General features: G+C 42.0%; 2 protein-coding genes across 2 annotated transcripts; both read right to left on the bottom strand.

The window, feature by feature from the left end:
- Positions 1 to 1,751: 1,751 nt before the first annotated feature.
- Positions 1,752 to 12,689, bottom strand: LOC111227238 (dual specificity mitogen-activated protein kinase kinase 6-like). Its single transcript, XM_022752672.1, has 12 exons — positions 12,377 to 12,689; positions 8,559 to 8,628; positions 7,919 to 7,967; positions 7,685 to 7,798; positions 7,298 to 7,417; positions 7,090 to 7,206; positions 6,684 to 6,735; positions 6,447 to 6,574; positions 5,747 to 5,824; positions 4,452 to 4,591; positions 4,202 to 4,247; positions 1,752 to 3,933 (listed from the first exon to the last, which is right to left on the bottom strand). Exons 1-12 carry the CDS (start codon positions 12,393 to 12,395, stop codon positions 3,856 to 3,858), a joined length of 1,011 nt encoding a protein of 336 aa, XP_022608393.1. The 5' UTR covers positions 12,396 to 12,689; the 3' UTR covers positions 1,752 to 3,855.
- A 253-nt stretch (positions 12,690 to 12,942) lies between these two features.
- Positions 12,943 to 16,904, bottom strand: LOC111227198 (BTB/POZ domain-containing protein 17-like). Its single transcript, XM_022752627.1, has 3 exons — positions 16,795 to 16,904; positions 15,041 to 15,326; positions 12,943 to 14,682 (listed from the first exon to the last, which is right to left on the bottom strand). Exons 1-3 carry the CDS (start codon positions 16,874 to 16,876, stop codon positions 13,608 to 13,610), a joined length of 1,443 nt encoding a protein of 480 aa, XP_022608348.1. The 5' UTR covers positions 16,877 to 16,904; the 3' UTR covers positions 12,943 to 13,607.
- Between the last annotated feature and the right edge of the window lie 1,960 nt (positions 16,905 to 18,864).

Below are 18,864 nucleotides of genomic sequence, written 5' to 3' on the forward strand. Positions count from 1 at the left end.
CACAACACTGCAGCAGTGCCTGCAGTCGACTGACATTGTGTTTCCTCATCTTGGCATGAAGTCATCGGTCTTTGAGAGACACACTCAGAGTGGAGAAGCCTGCTCAAAGCGAGCTTTTGTTAACCTCTGTTGTTAACGTTCACAGCAAAAAAGAAAAAAAAAAAAGCACTCAGAAAGAGCCATCAAAATGATTCTTCTCTCTATTCATTACACATTCAGAGGAATCATGACTTGCCAAGAAGTGTGCATTCACTTCTGTGTCCTTACATAACAGTGTTTACACAAATAGAAACTGTAATACTTCTGGCAAGTCACACTGCACGCATTCATTGTAACAGCCGGATTTGCGAATGACCTGCAGTGGAAATTGTGAGACCTTTAACCCTTATGGATACTAATTTGCAACAATTTTGTCTCAAACAGAATGAGAGGTGCTGGGATTACTCGAATTCAGGCTTATAACTGTAGAAGCTGTAGGCTCCACTAAAACATGTTCTTACTGACAGGTGTGCGAGCAGAAAGGTGAGAGTCGGAGGGTGCTGCGGGTAGAAACCCAAAGACGTTTTATCAGCTGGATCAGTCAGCTCCAGTATCTCTCAACTCGATCAGAGTGTGCAGTTGCAGGAATAAGGAGTCTTAAGTGGAACTGTTAGTGACATAGAAGTAGGATTTAAGCGGGCTGAGGAGCGGCCTGAAAAGCAAATTCCCCAAATACATGAAAATGTATGTAGAAGGAGAATAATCAACAAGGTTAGCGTTAATCTGCATTTTTCTTATTGTAAAATCCCACGAAAAGACCAAAACCACCAATGTGTTGTGACGCATCCCCTCAACACTTTCTGACTTCCCTACCCTGTCTGTGACACTCAAGCTCAATTTCTACTCAAGCCAAAGTCAAAATTTGTCACAAATGTAGTTTAATTTAGGAAATATTCACTAAAAAAGGTGGGCGATACAGTTTTTAGAAAAAAAAAGGTACTCAAATAGGAGTGAACAGTGCATTTGCTCAGCTGCAGATTAAGCATGTCTTCAGGCCTAAAACAGCCCTGCGTTAAAACAATGCAATGGGCTGTGTTGGTGGGGCCGTGTAGGTTCAGGTACCAGTGAGATGATCCAATCCAAGATGCCTAGTTTAAGTAGCGCCATAAGTGTGACAGGTTATCAGATGCAAAAACACTGCAGAGCGGTTTATAAAACTTAAGGGACAGGATTTTATGACTTTAGACAATTATCCCAGTGGCAACCACTTCTTCTATGGTTGAAAGGATTGCGAGGTAAACTGTAGGATTAGGGTTACAACGTTTTCCCGTGCAGGAATGTGCACCTGCATGTGTTTGATTGGCCATCGCAGCGCCTTCCTGAATACCGTGTCATTGAGGCAAAATTAAAACATTATTCAGGGACGACGGCTGCACTGAAACCACTGAAATGAATGAGGGGGCTGTGGTTTTTCAAGCGGGGATAAAGTCAGTCTGAACGTAGCCTAACACCACTTTTGCTCTGCTAAAATGTACTGACAGCAGCAGGACTGCAAATGTCAAACAAAAACTACAGTGCCTGTGTTCATGGTAATGAAGAAATACAGTATGTCAGCCAGTGCGACATTGTGGCTCATTAATGTCTGAAGCTATACACACAATACTTGTTAGTAAAATCAATTCATTGTTGGTTTTGATCTTTTCGTGCGATTTGATAATAAGAAAAAAAATCAGTACTATATTGTACTGTACATCTTCTGTGCATTGCCCACACAAAGTACTTTTTTCTTTTACTAAACCTGCAGCAATCATGACATGAGGGTTATAAATGGACATACTGAACAATAAAGCCTTTATTTTTTTGTCTTTCCATAGTTCAAGTTTGTCAGTCCCACCCAATTAAAAGGTGGCAAATAGAGTGAAGGAGTAAGAGGTAGAGCAAGTGTTCCATTCTCATTGTGATCAGCGTAAAAACTCACTTTTACACACCAAGGGAACGGCCATCCAAAGAAGGCCAACAAAAGAAAAAAAAAAAAAAAAGAAGGGAAAAAAAAAAGAAAGAAAAAACAGCAGCTTCTTTGTGGTGTTGCTAGCTTTCCCTTATTATTCACAATCATAAATACTCCTAACTCACTGACTTTTGATAAAGGTCGCACTACAGTGTAAACCAGAGAGGCAATGAGTGCTAGCCATGAACAGAGGCACGTCAGTTATCATCACTATCGTCATCAACATCACCACCATCACCATCATCATCATCACAGTCTCTGAACACTTGGAGTGGGGAAACTGCCATATGGCAAGGGCCTCTTGTTATGAGTCCAAGGGGCTCTGCATAGTATGGTCTGACAGAATAGATAATGGCTGCCCACCATGGACTGAAAAGAGGCTCTCGCTCCAGCACTCAAGGAGAGTACAACCTCGGGGGGGGGGGGGGGGTAAAAAAAAAAAAATGGGGCCGTCTCCTCATGAAGGAGAGCACAGAAACCTGAGCAGTGGAGCCTGACAGCACATCAGTCCAAAATAGGTGTACGACAGTCAGCTGGCCCTGTGAGTACAAGTGTTTGTGTACGCGTGTCACACTGCATTAAAACTAACTAATACCAACCACTCTACCATTCATCTACACTGCCAGGTTGGGACAGTGCCATGTTACATTAAAAAAGGAGATAGTATTTACATCTTTAACACATAAATTATTTCCCTACCATACTGTTTGTGTAAGGCATAATAAGGTCTCTGGAAAAGAAAAAGAAAATATAAGTGCCTCGTATGAAAAGACTATGCTGATTCCAGAATTGAGAAAGGTCGGAAAAGGGAAGAATAAGCTTAAATGTGGCCGAAATAAAATCAAAATGCGGGCCAGAACAAGTCCAAAAAATGAAGAAAAACACAATTAATGCAGTAATTCATGAGAACGATTTGCAAAAATGGCACACAGAAAAAGATAAAGCTGTGAGCTTGATTAGGCAACCCCTGAATACTTCCAGGTAGTAACAATGGTAGCACTGGAGCGAACCTCTTTAATACCCAAGAAAGAAGAGGAGCACGGAGGGGTCACTGCATGGAGGGTTATGCCTCAGATCACCAATGATATGGGACGCCTTACATTCCTGCCTCGCACCGCCGAGCGATCTAGGAATGACTTGCAACTCCTCTTGCCCAGAATGTGACCTTTGACATTTCTTACATGTTTTGTCTCAGCCCTGGAGCCTCCCACGGCCCGGCCCATGACAACTGCAGCCCCTGCACTGACCAATCACCTCAGGGCGGAACCAGGTCTATCTGACAAACAAGGCCCTAGTCCGGTAAAATTCACACTTTTCAACGATATACAGTATCAAAACTCTGTATAATGAGAAAACATACAAACGCTTATGCAAATATAGCTTTCAATATGCAACAACATACACATTAAACTGTTGGGTTTTGCAGATGAAATTCAAAAGATTCATACAATATGTGTCACAAAGAAGTAATGGCTGGCTCTGTCCATTCTGAAAAGGAGAGATACGAGGGGCAGTGGGGGCAAAAAACAAAAGAAGAACAAGACAAAAACAACAAATCAGGTTCAGTTCATATTCGTCATGTTGGATAACTGCGCACACAGGAAGCTTGGAGGAGTGAATTAAACCTCTCCAGTTGGCCGTACAAGTTCATATTACCACCACTCTCCCACACCAGTGCTGCTGGGCTGCTGTCAGTCTTTGGGTCACCCCCCTGTTGTGTGTGGGTGCATGACAGTCTGTCATTCCAGTGAGTTTAAAAAAAAACAAAACAAAAAAAAAAACAAAACAAAAAAAAAAAAGGTAGGCCATTGGTTCCTTTGCTGAGAGGTCCCGCCTACCCTCATGGGGTGGAGCCTGGAGGGAGCCCATCAGTCATCCAGGATGACCTTGACAAAACTGGCCACGTCTGTCTCTTTGGAGTCATGCAGGGTGAAAAACGGATGTTTCTGCATCAAAACAAGGAAAAACACAGTTAGAAATATGTTCTTGAACGATGAAAAAGAATATTTAACTGACTCCTGTGTTGTTATTTACTTGTGAAAAATACACACCATAGTCATGGTGGGTTAATTGGGTAAGCCTGGCCTCTCGTGGACAAAAGCAAGAACCAGAGCACACTGAACATTATAGCGGGGATGGTAACAGTGACAAAGTAGCATAATAATACATGTTGGTATTTTGGGATGAGAGAAATTAAATGTAAAAACTACTAACCATTAATTCTGTATAAGCTGGTCTCTCATTTGGCTTCTTTCTTAAACTGTAAAAACAAGAGATGAATTAAAAAGTGAGAAAAACAGCAGAAGAGAAATCAAGTTAGAGCTCCACAGTCACTGTACTCATGCCACTCTTTCAGTAAAAACACGAGCTAACGCTGACCCCTGCTGGGCCTCTGGCTACTTTTCTTTTTTCCAAACAGCACGGTGAGCACAACGTTGTTGTCATTGCGTGCGAGGAGGCTTACCACTGGGAGATGAAATCTACAAAGTCTGGGGAGAAACGGTCGGCAGGCAACTGTGGAGATGGCTCATCCACCACCTGTTTGAGCTGCTGGAACGGGGTGCCCCATGAGTCGTAAGGGAATTTCAAAATGGCCAGCTCAATCTGGGAGACAGAGGAAGGCCGATTTAACCACAATCATAAGTGTTAAGGCAAATGTTTCATGTAATGCATGTTTGATTTTGGTAATGGTTCACTGCAACATTTGCAAACCCTAGGTGAGCATAACTGCCTATCAGCTGCAACTATTTTACACATTTCAGACTATCTACATATACAAATCTGCAGTATGATTTTGTACTATTGAACATTTTATGGATATTTACAGTATATAATGTATATAATTTAATGCAACAGTGTTTGGACAATTTCAATAAGTTAATATATGTTTTAACATATAGATTTTAAGGAATAGTTTTTCAGATTTATACCTTCCTTAAACAACTAGTGTCAAATTCAATAAATAAAGCACAATAGAAGCTCCTTTGTCAATTCAAAGTAAAAATAAATAAACAGAGGATCCGTCAGTCTAGTCCGTAAGCCGTGTCATTTATTAAGTGAGGACAGCATGAACTACTGAGGGTTTGACACTGACATTGCATAGGTATCAAAATTTTCAAGGGTCACCATGACTCAGCATTGGTGCTGAGTTGTGTTTAGACTGCTGAGATATGCGTTATGAAATCTCTTTTGACATCGTTTAGTAAATATGGCAATTAACCATTTGAGAAAATGGTCAACGCCAAAGCAGAGAGAGGGATGAGTGAAAGAAGCTTTTTATGTTTGACCTAAATTAGGTTTGAATGTCTGTATGTTATTCTTTGCAATGAGCTATGCAATTTTGTCAAGAACACTGCTGTGTAAATAAAAGCATTTCATTATCATCATTTAATAATTTATGATCTAATTGGTTCTGGAGGAAAAAGTGGTTACATAACACTAAGCTAACATTTTCATTTTGGTGTTTGCCACCAGTGTTAGCCATATGTGAAATAAGTTCATAGTTTGCAACACATTGAATACACAAAGCATTTATTATCCAGCAGACAAAACATGGTTGTAAACCATGTTTTTGGTCCACATCTAAAAACAGATTAAAGTACAGTTATAGCCAGGAGAAGGGCACCAATAACATGTATTGCTGTGGCAATTAATTCCCTGAAAACTATATCAACACTGGCATTAAATGTGCACAGCAGAACTATTTCATCTAGTATCACAAAGTCAAAGCCAAAATTTCCATAATCCAGCCTTACTCACCATCGTGATACCGAGACTCCATATGTCTGATTTGACACTGTAGCCTTTCTGATTGAGGTCAGGGTTGATCCGCTCAGGCTGAAATGGAAATTATGATCAATAAATAAATACCAACACTATCAAAAAAATAATCTCATCAATAAAAAAAATAAAAAAACTACAATTATACTGTACCTGTAGAAATTAGTTTTTTTTAAACAAGTCTTATTATATATATTATATATATTCTTATAAATATTCTTTGACATAAAAAGAAAAAAAGACTTATAAAAAAGACTTATACTAATAAACAGAAAGTGATAAAAGCACTTAATTTCAGACTTAACTGAAACTCACCAAATAATCAAAATGCCATTTAAAGATGAGAATAAGTGTAACTTGGTTAAGAACAAACAGATACGATATGCACTCATTTTGTGAGCCTTCATTCCAGGCAAGATGTTTGCGAGCTTACGGGTTTGGACAGTAGAGGCCTGAGTACCATCAGACTGGGGTCCAGATTTCAGAACCATTAAGGAGCTCCTGGCCTGTGGATTTCTGGCTTTACTCCAGCTGATGAGTGTTTTCAAAAACCTCAGACATTGATTTTGGCCAGGCCTCTTTGAGTGTTCTTCAGTAAATTTCTAGAGAATCCTTTCCTTAATCTTAGCTACCCGGTACCAGGAATCTCTTCCCTGATCTTCCCCAGTCCCCCACTCACCGCCATGTAGGGCTTGCAGCCTGCATCCATTGTTTTGGCCACGGAGTCCACCAGGTGGCCACTGATGCCGAAGTCACACATTTTCACTTGGCCCTGAGTGTTGATCAGAACATTGGAGGGCTTCACATCTGGAGAGGGACATTGATGGGAGAATGATGAGAGAAGATACAAAACCAACAATGAAAACATCAGTGGGAAAACTGAAAACTCTAGACACTGATGATTTGACCTGCTTACCTCTGTGTATCACTGACAAGTTACTGTGCAGATGCTCTAATGCCTTGACAATCTGTGGAGTAAAAAGAGAAAATTAAGGAAAACAAAGAATTCTTCAGAAAAAAGAAAAGAAATCCAGAAGAACCAGGCGTGTAGATGAGAAATGAGTATTTTACATGCACATTAGTGATTGTTTTATATAATTTCTATCATTGGTTGGGTCTCGTTCGTTTTCATGAGGCAACAAACATGCAGTGACCACAGCTTCAAAGGGTTTGACTATGTGTGTGAAAAAAAAAAAAAAATAAATAAATAGCTGTTTTTTTTATAAATAGTAGTGATAAGGTTGATATTTACCATTTTAAATAAATACTTTAAAATTTGTTTATTGTGAGACTTCTCGAGTAAAATATGGGATAGGACATACTGCTACTGTGATCTTTCCCAAGATGTCCTCAGGGATGGTTTTGCCTTTATCAATAACCTTCTTATAGAACTTATCCAGAGACGTGTCCATCAGCTCCATACAGATCCAAACGTCCCCCTGAAAAAGAGAGGGTGAGAATCAAGATGATGGCAGGTGGCCACAGTAGTCACAAATGATTTATGATTTAAGATTTGAACAGTGGCTTCACCTCTCTGAAGAGGGCGCCATAGAAAGTCACAGTGAAGAAGCAGTCCACTGTCCTCATAGAAATATCCAGGTCCATCAGAAGCCTCTTCTGCTCCAGACTGTTGACCGTGGCACGAATCCTCTAGGGACACAAACATCACAGGTGAGCTGTCAGCTTCATCACAGGGTAGATGGCTTACATCAAATGGTGTGCAGTGTCTTACATCCCCCCACACACACACACACACCTCAATACATCATGTCACAGATCTGACAGATCTGATCCTAATGTTTACAAGTTGAGCTCATATGTTGAATACATCTATGAGTCATGGTGTCTATTTTAAAAGCATGGTGCATTTACACAGATGCCAAACCAGGTAACCCGAGTAGCAGCCTCCCAGCCTACCTTGACAGCCATGATAACACCACTGGGCACATGTTTCATCTTGTCCACCACCCCATATGCTCCCCTCCCCAGCTCTGCAATCTGCTCCAAGTCATCTGCCTTCACCACAAAGTTCTGGAGAGAGGCGGTAGATGTCAAATTAATGTATGTATTCAACTCAGAAAAAAAATTTAAAAAATAAAATAAAATAAAATAGAACAGCGTTGTCTGACAGGAATACAGAGCCAGCTTTACCTGATCTCCAATTGTGACACAAGCTTTAGAGTCAAGATCTCGAGGGGGCCTGCAGAGAGAGAGAGAGAGCAACAATTAAACTGTGTGATAATAACAACAGCATGCGGTCAGTTTTGATGCCACAATACTCAGTAATGGTATATTCATACACTAAGAGAAATTGTGCATTTTTATTTGAGTAATTTATGAGATTCATGTGCAGTAAACATTATTTAAAGATAGTGCTAAAACTAATAATAAATACAAGTGATCCATGCAAGCGCTCACTCTCTCTGAACCCTGTAACTCTGCAGCTTGTAATTAACAACTGCACCAGGCAGAGGGGCTGTAAATGGAGAGCAAAGACTGTGCTTACTTGAAAATATAATGTAAGCCTCATGTAATTGTCAACTAGTATGTCATTGCTCAACTGATTTTTTTGAGCTATTATATTACAATTTTGAGACTGATACCAATATTCAAGAGTTCAGATATTCATGTTTCTGTATTGCAATTTATTGTTCCTTGTTGGTCAACATGTTCACCAACATCAATGTATCTGATATAAGCTAACATAGGCTTATATTGACCCAGCCAATGTACCAGTCAGGCTCTAATTTTGTGGCTGCTGTCACTATCCCATAGTAAAAAGGAGCCTTACGCTGCTGCTGCTGGTGGGGGCTGCGCAAACACTTCTTTCGCCAGCTTCAGCCCAGGGTTCTTCTTCTTCCCTTTAGAGACAAGAATTTCGAAAACCATTACCATCTCAGATCAGATCAGCTGACTGATCTACAGTGATCAATAAAGCTGTTATTTAGCAGCAACCACAAGTCAGTGTCATTGGCAGTGTTTTGTTTTGAGGGACTAAGGTAAATGGACTTCACCTTGACAGACTCTTATCATCCGATTTGCCACATTACTCTGAGTTGAAAACAAAGGCTTGCAACAACAGAGATCCCACGTTCTGATTCAGACCACTTACAGTGACAACTGTACCTGTACATGTTCATGTTCATGTACAGTACATGCTCATACATCCATATTGGCCTATTGATAGATTTTATTATATTCTGGTAGTTTGGAGTCTTTTCAAGGTTACAATCAATTTGCATTTGCCACTGACACAAACCACAGTAAATGATCTGTTATCTAACTGGAGATTAGGTGTACTCAAAGCTGAGGCCCTGCAAATGAGAGAAGGTGGACTCAATGACTAATCGACATTGGTATGATGACTCAAATGCTTAGAAAAAAAAAAAGGGGGGGGTGGCAATGGAATCAGGCCTTCCTTCCTGTCATGATTTCTTTTCCCTTACTGTTAACAAATCCTCTATAAATGTGTTTTTATGTTTTGTCACAGGTTAGGATCTGTTACATTTTTTTTTTTTTTTTAATATCTGGTATATGTTGCTGTAAACTGTTAAATCAGTGACAGCAGTCCATTCATAAACACCGTTTACCAGCAGCCTTTGGGACTTCCCACAAGCGGCTGCAAGCCTCTGCCAGAATGACACAGCTACCAGGCTTACGAGCAACAACACAGGAAAAACAGTTCAACTCCTCTTGACACGGACACTTGTGTTCAGCATGTTGGCTCTTGTTGCAAGGTCGACAGGAAAGACCGAACACTTTTCTTGACCTCTATCTGTGTGTGCTCAGATTTGGCCAGCTTTTTGCCCACTGGGATATGATGAGAAACGGTTTAGGTTATTTCCTGTTCTTGCTGCATACAGGGTCGCACCAGGCAGTGCAATGATTCTACCCCAGTTCAGAGAAACTGGTTTCATGCACAGGCAAGGCACTTTCACTTTAAAACAAATGCAACAGCTCTTTATAAAACTGGCAAAAGGTAGCAACGGTTGGTAAGATTTTTAGCTGACAGTATTTCTGTGGGGTTGTATTTACCAATGAGTGAGTCACACCACTCCAGCCTAGAGGAAGTACGACTGGGTAAACCCCTCCTTTGCTAGATCAAGCCTGAAGGGAAGTGAAGATTTACTAAGATTTTAGATTCTATGGCCTATCACTGAAACGTCAGACAAGTCCATTTTGTGCTGCAGCCCTAAAATAGGCCTACAGTGTCTGGACAGACTACGATAGTTTCACGTGGTAGGGAGAGATTGAAGTGTGATTTACTCACACACGCTGGGTCAAAAATAGATTTTGCGTTTCCTCGGTGTGGGATGAAGTATGAGCACTCAAAACCTTCTGATGACCTGACAAATAAGAACAAGGCACAAAACTGGAGTAGGACATGAATGCTGTGGTGCAGTGCAGAAGCATCTCACATGCCAAACATCTAACACAATTTGTTTTGTTCAAGCTGCTGGACATATTTTAGAATCCTTCCCTGCTGCAGAGAAACTGCAGACTGCAAATTATATTCAAGTCTGAGTTACTACTAGAAGTGTTTCTGTGAAGTATTAATGATTTGAAATACTATAATACCCCACTCAGGAAGCAGTCCTGTTTGGGGAGCCAGTGTGTGGTGTGTGCAGTGACCCTGTGGCCAGGGCTATGGGGTGGGATATGACTCATGCCCAGCCAGACTGGACGCATCCGCTGAAAACACAACAACTGTCAGGACCCTTTGGGAAATATGATGTCACTTCATTTGACCAACTTGCTGCTCACTGTCCTCGTTCGGGCCAACTAAGGCCAGCGTCACTGTAGCTTACTGCTGCAGGACCTGCCTGGTCCTCAAAATAAGCCTAATAGCAAACAATAGTGCCATGACATCAGCCACAGCTGCAGTTAAAGTATATCGAGGCAGCACAGGAAGAATACATGTACACAGATACCATTTCTCAGAAAGGATCTGAGAGTCTTGTATCCAAATATGGCACAAGTTGCATTATGCAATTTTATGAAACATCTTCACCCTGCAGACTTTTTTTTCCCCCCTCTCATGGGAAGAGGTTTATGAGCCTTAAGCATTTTTTCATTTTGAGTACTGATCATGGTATCGTAATCAGATGAGTATTTTGCTGATGCTGTGTTAACAGTGAACTGGCGCACTTTCACAGGAAATGCAGCAATTCTTAGAAAAACCAAAGATGTTCTGTGGAAAAAATATCCACAGTGCAGTAATAGATACGTAATGTGAACAAGAATTTCTGGATTGTGCATGAGATCAAAGTGTCAATAGCTGTTGGGCAAGTCACCATCAGGAAGCTCTGGCCTCAGAGTGGGTCCATATACAGACAATGATGACTCATGCACAGATTATCTTCCACACCACCCTATCAGTGCTGTTAGGGAGAACCCAATCTGCAAACATGCCTCAGCAGTACCATGAACAGCACTGCAATGTATTTAGGTCTGCTCCACTCTTGACCAGAGAAGGCACAATGACTCCTTGTAGAGGCCAGAAAAAAGGGCACTTTTAACAAAGACACTTAAGGCCTGCTTTAGTGCACACAATAATAAAAATAATAATAACAGCACAGAACCTGTGTAGCAGCTATGGAGTGTCTGCTTGCAGACAGTGAAGTGTCAACAAAGAGAGCCTGCACAAGGTATTGGTGCTGCAAGTCAAAACATGCCATGGTAGGCCAAAGGCTGTGATTGCCTGAGCAGCACCCAGCCAATCTACACAGCCCTCTCAAAAACAGTGTGTACTCCCGACCATGGTAACGCTAGTATGATTGTGTAACAGCACAAGCGGTGAACTTGAAATGTAAATTGACATCATCATCATGCTCTGTGTGTGTGACGCAGGGGAAGGACCTTGATTTTTCCAAGGTGTGTGTTTTATTCAGCAGAGTACAGTAATTGCACAGCACGGTCTCACTGAGTGACAAGCGGAAGCCAAGTGTGTGATAGCGCCCTGCTTCCATGGCATCACCGCCTGTTTTAAAAATGAAGGAATTTCCACCACAGGGGGGAAAAAAAGCATTTTCATGGACGCGGCGCTAAAAATATTTTTTTTGCGCTAACACACTCACACTGGCCAAACCAAAAAGGACCCAATGCAATCGATGAGTCATGAGGCCGAAAAACACAAACACCTGTGGTCCCAGGGTGCTTCAATTTACCGAAAGGCAGAAACTAATCTCAGCGCGGACATTTCCAGCTCAGGGGGCAAGTTGCTTGATAATTACATCTTGGCAAAAGTCCTTTATTGTCGTGAAAACAGTGTTAGCTAACCACCACACGGGAACTTAGACGAAGCGATGCGAGCATACCGTTTAGCTAAAACATTAAGAATAAAAATCACGCTACCAGCAGGTCTATGGTGAATACCTCCATACCTCCACATGTCTAGAGACTTCGCATGTTGATAGAAAGCAGAAAAGACATGTTGGCTAGCTTCTTTTTTCCTCCTCTCATACATGCAGCCTTCCACCTGGCAAGGTTACATTTTTCAAACACAGCTAGCTAAACTACTTCCACGCAAACTGCACCTCGATATTTAAAATATATGCACGGCAGTTTAAAAAAAAAAAAGAGAGAGCAGAGAAAAAAAAAATCACTTACCTCCTTTAGACAGAGACATTTCCCCTTTGCTTTGATGAGGGGGAAGGGAAGCACAAAGACTTTTGCCTTTTTTTACTCCCTCCCTCCCTGCATCTACCCTTACACCCGCTCAGGATCGCTGGCTTGTCGTGCAAAAACTAGCAGCGATTAAAACAAGATGGCTCGTCTTCGTGCAATCCCAGTGTTTCAATCGCCAGCTCGCGCGTTCAGAGATCGATCAGCAGATGAATGCACAACTTTAAATAAAGTCAGCGCTGCTTGTACAGTTCGAGTTAGTTTGCTAACAAAACCTGTACTTTTAGGGTGGCCAAAGTCTGACAGCTGAAGGTTCCAACGACGTGATGACGTACTTCCTGACTCGCGTTAAGCATCATGGGATGTGTAGTTTACATTGTGTGGGCACTTTTTTTATGTAAACAAAGCGAGGTTATTTCCAACAATTATTGAACTAATAACAAACATTAGATTAAATAAAGAGCATAAATTAATTTTGCATCAATGACAGTCACAGACCACCCCAGAAGAATGTGTATATTATTGTCTTTTATTATTTTTTTTGTTTCAGGATGAAAATACATACAGGTGTAGCTGCTTTAAAATATGGATGAAATGCCTGTGTACCAGTTAGGAAGAAAAAGACAAACAATGTCAACTACAGTATACAAAGGAACAATGAGAATGGGATTGCACCTTCATTTACACATTTTGGTATGTAAACAGCAAACAGGTATATAAGTATATGTCAAAAGCTATAAGAGCCATGAACCAAAAAATTTATATTTGACTGTTGAATGGTAAAATGCATAAAATTAATAGCAATAACAATTTATTTTAAAACAAAACTTCTATAGTAACTATGCAAACAACTTTAACCATCACATAGATTTAATACATTCAAGGAACAAACAGTCGGACGATAAAATATCTGAATAAATACAGTACAGTAAAATGTTTTTTTTTTTCTTACTATGCATGAAATACTGGAAAACCCACCATCATTGATGCTATAACCACCACTGAGCTGTTGAATTGTAAGTCCTTTATTGTACCAGACACCTCCTTGCTAATTAGCTGGAAGACAACAAAATGTATAATCTAAATAACAATGGAGATGTCACAGATCTGACACATAAACATATGCTGTGATATGAGTGTGCTTTGGAATATGAGCATGTGATTGTATGGATGGACGGTGGATAACTGATGGTGAGGTCACACCAAATTCCTGCCTTTACTTCCTAGCGACAAGGAGGGTATGGTAGAGAGGTTTTATTACAATGTGCAGATAGAGGGAGCTGTCAATGAGGTATTCTGATGCACGGCGCTGCAGGTCAGCATCCACCAGGAAATCTCCAGCCTCCTCTGTGCTTTGGTGGAAATTGTAGACGTGGCGAACCACCACTTTTCCTTGCTGTTTTGCCATTACAATCACCGTCTTCTGGAAACTCACACCTGCAAAGTCTGGACTAGAAGTGGCCGGAGTTACAATAATGCGAGGTCGACCTCCGTCTGTGCGGGTGGGCTGCATTGCACCCAGCTCAGTATAGGTTGACCTGGCACTGAGTGGGAGCCAGCGAGGGGAGAACAGGGCATTCCATGTCACTCGCTTGCTGGAGTCATGGCCACTAGGCCCGAGCTGGGTCTGGAAACTGAAACTGCGGTCATCACGGGTGGGGTTATTGATGACCCAAGGGGAACCCCAGGAGGAGGACAGGTAGTTACGGGGAGTGAAAATACTGCAGTTGACATCAAAGTACTTGGCCAGCTGGATAGGTGAGGCAGAGTGAAATTGGAATGCTAGATAGAGGAGATCACGGATAGACTCGTAATACTTCAGCATGAGGGCAGATTGCTTCTGAAGACGGAAGAGGTGCTGAGGGGGGATCATGCCATATCGAACAGCCCTTAGGGCACTCTCCACTGTCGCACTGACAGGCTGGTTCTGGCTAATCCAGGCCTCCAGGGCCTCGTACAGCTCCAGCTCAGTCTGCAGAATGAGGTCAGAGCGCTGGAGCAAGGAGAGGAGCAGGTCTTCACTGATGGAGCCCCATTCTCCGCTCTGCAGCACAGAAGACAGGTTCCAGGACAGGTACTGCAGGCAGCTGTCCCGCAGGGCCATGTCCCCAATTTGTAGTGCATAGTTATACCAACCAACCACATGCCCCGTGGGGGAATCACTAGATAGATGCAGGGTCATATATTGGGTCAGACCCTGTTGCAAGCCCCACACATGATACTTGCTGGCCAGCTTATGCAGAGAAATGGCCTGATCTAGCCGCACTGAGATGTCACCGCAATACAGATACCTGCAAGAGAAAAAACCTGTAACAGTCATCTAAAAAAACCTGAAAAACACAGATAAAAGGAACACAGTTTTTCCGGGAGGCATACTATTTTGAAGCTGTGTTCTCTCCTCACATCTGAGTCACTGAAAAAAACCCACACTGGCTGATATTTGACTGTGAGCCTCAAACAACAGGCGTAATTTTAGAATATTTCACAAGATGGAGCATCTCACTTCTCCAAATAGAAAGGAGAGAAATAAAATGGTGGGTAAAGTTCTGTAACTTTATGCCTGTGGAAAACACAAAGGCATCACCTCCATAGTTTCTTGAATGGTTTTGTTTAATTAAACCTGATGAACTCATCATGAGTCACCCTCACCTGATAAACTTGTCAAAGACAGCTGCACAGTCGGGCGTCTCCCTCAAAACCACAGCGCTGTTATTGCGGGTGAGCAGCAGTTCCTCAAACACGTCGCTCTGCAGGCTGAGAACCAGGCTGTGGGCCTGGATCACCTTCACCTCGTCCGTGTTGATGGTCTGCACCCGGAGAGTGACATCACTGCCGTTCCCCATGGTCAGCAGGGTCTCCATGCGCTGCACCAAACTCATGGAGTGATTCAGAACCGTGGCCCCATTGTCCAGTGCTACCTCCTGCTTCAGGGCAGCTGTGGAAAGAGCAATACTGTGGACAAAAGCAACACCTGACAGAAACACTATCATCACTATTTGCATGCAGAATGCATTTCTCTTGTTCCCCTGCAATTGTAATTAGCTACAGTATCAGCTTTTTTAGAAGTCGTTTCTATTTTCAGCGCTTTAATTTGCATCAACCTGACTCTGCTGTCTAAGATTTCACAGCAGAATTCATGTGCATTTGTTCTACAACTGAAATCAGATTTGACACGGAAGGGAACTGGAAAAAGCACCCCCTAACCCTTCGACTGAACCACAACTGATAAAATGTGCCACGGAAAAAGCAGACCTGCACATCCTTCTCTTTTTCTGGTTTTAATTAACAGAGAAAGTGAGCAACAAGCCAGGTGGCTGACTCAGAAAACCACCGATACCAGGTGCTCAGAAAAGAATCCTGAGTTTGCAGTGTCGCTGCAGATGGCTGCTTCTATGGGCCCTCTTGAGCGTAAGTACAAGTGGCACTTACTGAAGAATCACACATGAAAGACTCAGCATGACAAGCTGCTGTATCCATTCTGCGCTGCCACAGTCATCAGCAGCTTTGTTGGCCTGTTACTGGGGGTTTAATGAGACACAGGGGGAGCACACTTGGCTCCCTGAGATGCCTCACAGTCTTCATTTCTCCACCACAATCAAGTGCCCCCACTTCAAAGTAACCTTTTTCCAATTAGACAGCCAGCACCCTGAGCCAGCTGAGCATGATGGAGTGTGTGGAGGTGTGTATTGACAAATGATTCTGGCACAATGTAGCCAATTGAAAAATCACCAAATTCATTATAACTTGGGAACAGTATAAACTCCCTGTTACATGATTTACAGTTTTCCGAATCTGTAAGAAAAAAAAATTTAAAAATCTCACAGATTCAATTCAAAGTAGATGTAAAAAGTAATGAATAAAAAATGATTCAGCGTCCCTTCCATTCAAGCTGAGAAAAGCTGAAAACATTAAATAAGACATTTTATAGACAGTCCCCAAATTAGATGAGTCTGTGCTCAGGAGGAATTTCAAATGATATCTACTCTGACAGCAAAGGAATGTGGCCTTGAGTAGCTCTGGTCAAAGTCAGATCTTTTTTAAGTAGTAAAAAAAGCTTTCCCTCAGTGCTTGTATACTGTACTATATTACTGAGCCGGCACAAAGCCAGGCAGCAAATGCACTTGCCTGTCTTTCCCTGCACCCAGCAGACAGATAGATGAGGACAGGATGAGTAGAATAGATAAATACCCATCCCCTGCCCTGAGGCTGGGCACGAGCCACACATTCATGCTGTGCTCTACTACCCACTGACAGTATGAGGGAAGCTGGGCTGAAATAGAACAATACAGCTTCTACTCACAGTGGAAGATATTAACAAAAAAAACCCAAAAAGATGCAAAAATGAGATGACTCTTTAAAGGTTAACAATCAAGCAAACTAGTGATGCCATTTTTATATCTTACCTCCTCTAACTGTGACAGAGTGGAAGAGCAGGGTGCCCACAAAGACCCAGGCAGGGATCCCTTGTTCACATGAGCGCACCATATCTTCTCAGTTATTCCCTGCCTCTCTTCCTTTCCTCTGTGCCACTCTTCCCTGACCCTTCTTCTTGCTGCTTGCTGCTGCCTTTGTCGTGTGTGTGCAGAAAGGTGTGTTGCCCCGTGTGTGCCGCCCGACTCCCTGTCCCGCACTCTTTATGTAGGACGCTGGCCTTTCCCTGGCGCATCTCGCAACCCCACGGACTCCATTGATTGGTGGAATCTGGCAGGGGCGTTGCTATAGCGACAGCTTTGATTTTGAATTTCTCCCTTTTGGATGTTGCATGGCATTGATCAGCGGCACCAGGGGCCAGCCAAGGACTCAACATTTTTTCCTTTTTTTTTACATTTAAAAGTCAGAGGGGTTAGGTACTATTAACAATCAATATTAACACAGTTTCACGTGTTAATGGAATTCAGAATGCAACATCTCTGACCTGCAAAATTTTGTATGTGATATCCACATTAAGTACAGTCAGTGCCATTTAATTAGTCAATCAATTAGAGTAGGTTGCCACTGAGACTATCTGCCAAAGGTAATTGGAGTTCTAATGTGTATGACCAACTGCAGTCAATCAAATTTCATAATCCATTTACAGGGCAGTTTTTCAGCTGATGGTAATTATTTCTCTGATGGCATGTTAATCTAAGTAATGGGAGGATAATTTCATTGGTGCTGGGTCTGCTCATCAGTTTAAGGCAAGCTTTGTTTATCAAATTCAACTGCCAATCAGGTTTTTGTATTGTCTAGTTTACTGAGATTGAAATACATGTATTTTTAGTTGTTTGTGTAAAAAATAAAAAAAAGATTTTGTAACATTTCTCAGTGCATCATGAAGTGCAGGGAAAACTATTTTCAGATGCCATGTATGTGCGAGCAGTTAGGTTCCAGCATGATATGGAGTTAATGGCTGCTGCTGCTGCTGCTGGCAGGGGACATACCAACCTCAGTGCTATGATAATCAATATGAAATGCTATAATGACTCAAAGTGAGCTCAAGAGCCACATGACATGTATCCTAGAATAACTTGCACTAACTAGGCTCCAAGAGAGGTGAAGTGGCAGCTATGACTGTGGTCATGACCTCAGTCCTCAAAGAGACTTTTACAGTTCCACTTAAATGACCCTTTATTTATCACTCAGCCAACATTGATCTTTTAGTCAGAGATGGGTCAGTCAATACTGAGATACCTGTTAAAAACTTCTCAAAAAATAAGCTAGATATGGATGTGATATTAATAAAAAAAATCTATGCATCTGCCCAGGCCATTAGTCCAGTCACAAAAGTACTAACACGCTGTAATGTGATAAATGTGTTTAAAATAGCTCCAATTCCACCGTGCTCAGTATGGGACAGACAAGAAGAGACATCATCTCAGAGGGAATTGGGTTGTGGTGAAGCCCCGAGGGCTGCCTGGCTGCAGTGAAAATGCCGGAGACGACGCATCCTTCCTTCCTGCAAGACCCCAACCTGAGCCACTGCTATGAATAACCTGACAGGTTCTCAGAAGAGAGCGGTGCTGAGGCGCCCTAATGAAGCATGCTGCAACAACCTGGACGAGACAACATGGACCAGACAACATGGACAAGGCAACGTGGCTCAGATGTGGTGGCACCTTCTATCTGTTTTATTTTCTGAAAGTGAACACAGAATGAATGAAATGAATCTTTATGAATGCAAATAATGAGTCTTGTATTCTTTATATATTTGGCAATTGGTTTATTAGCTCAAAGTGTAGCTGTGTGCTAAAACACGATTCAGACAACTGTTGTGTAGCTACAGAATTAGGATTAGAATAAACCCAAAGCCCCCCTTTTTTTTACATGTGCATCTGAAAAGGGCATGTCCTTCATTAAGGTCACATTGCTTTCTCCTTTGAGATCAGGTCTTATTAAGAATCTGCTAACAGGACCACAATGCAAAGGGGTGGATTGATGAGTTGCTGGGGTTGTGAGAGCACCCCTCAGGACAAGATCCATTGAGGGATCGATGC

This window comes from Seriola dumerili, unplaced genomic scaffold (genome assembly GCF_002260705.1).
Source record: "Seriola dumerili isolate Sdu_G_001 unplaced genomic scaffold, Sdu_1.0 BDQW01000169.1, whole genome shotgun sequence".
NCBI lineage: Eukaryota > Metazoa > Chordata > Actinopteri > Carangiformes > Carangidae > Seriola > Seriola dumerili.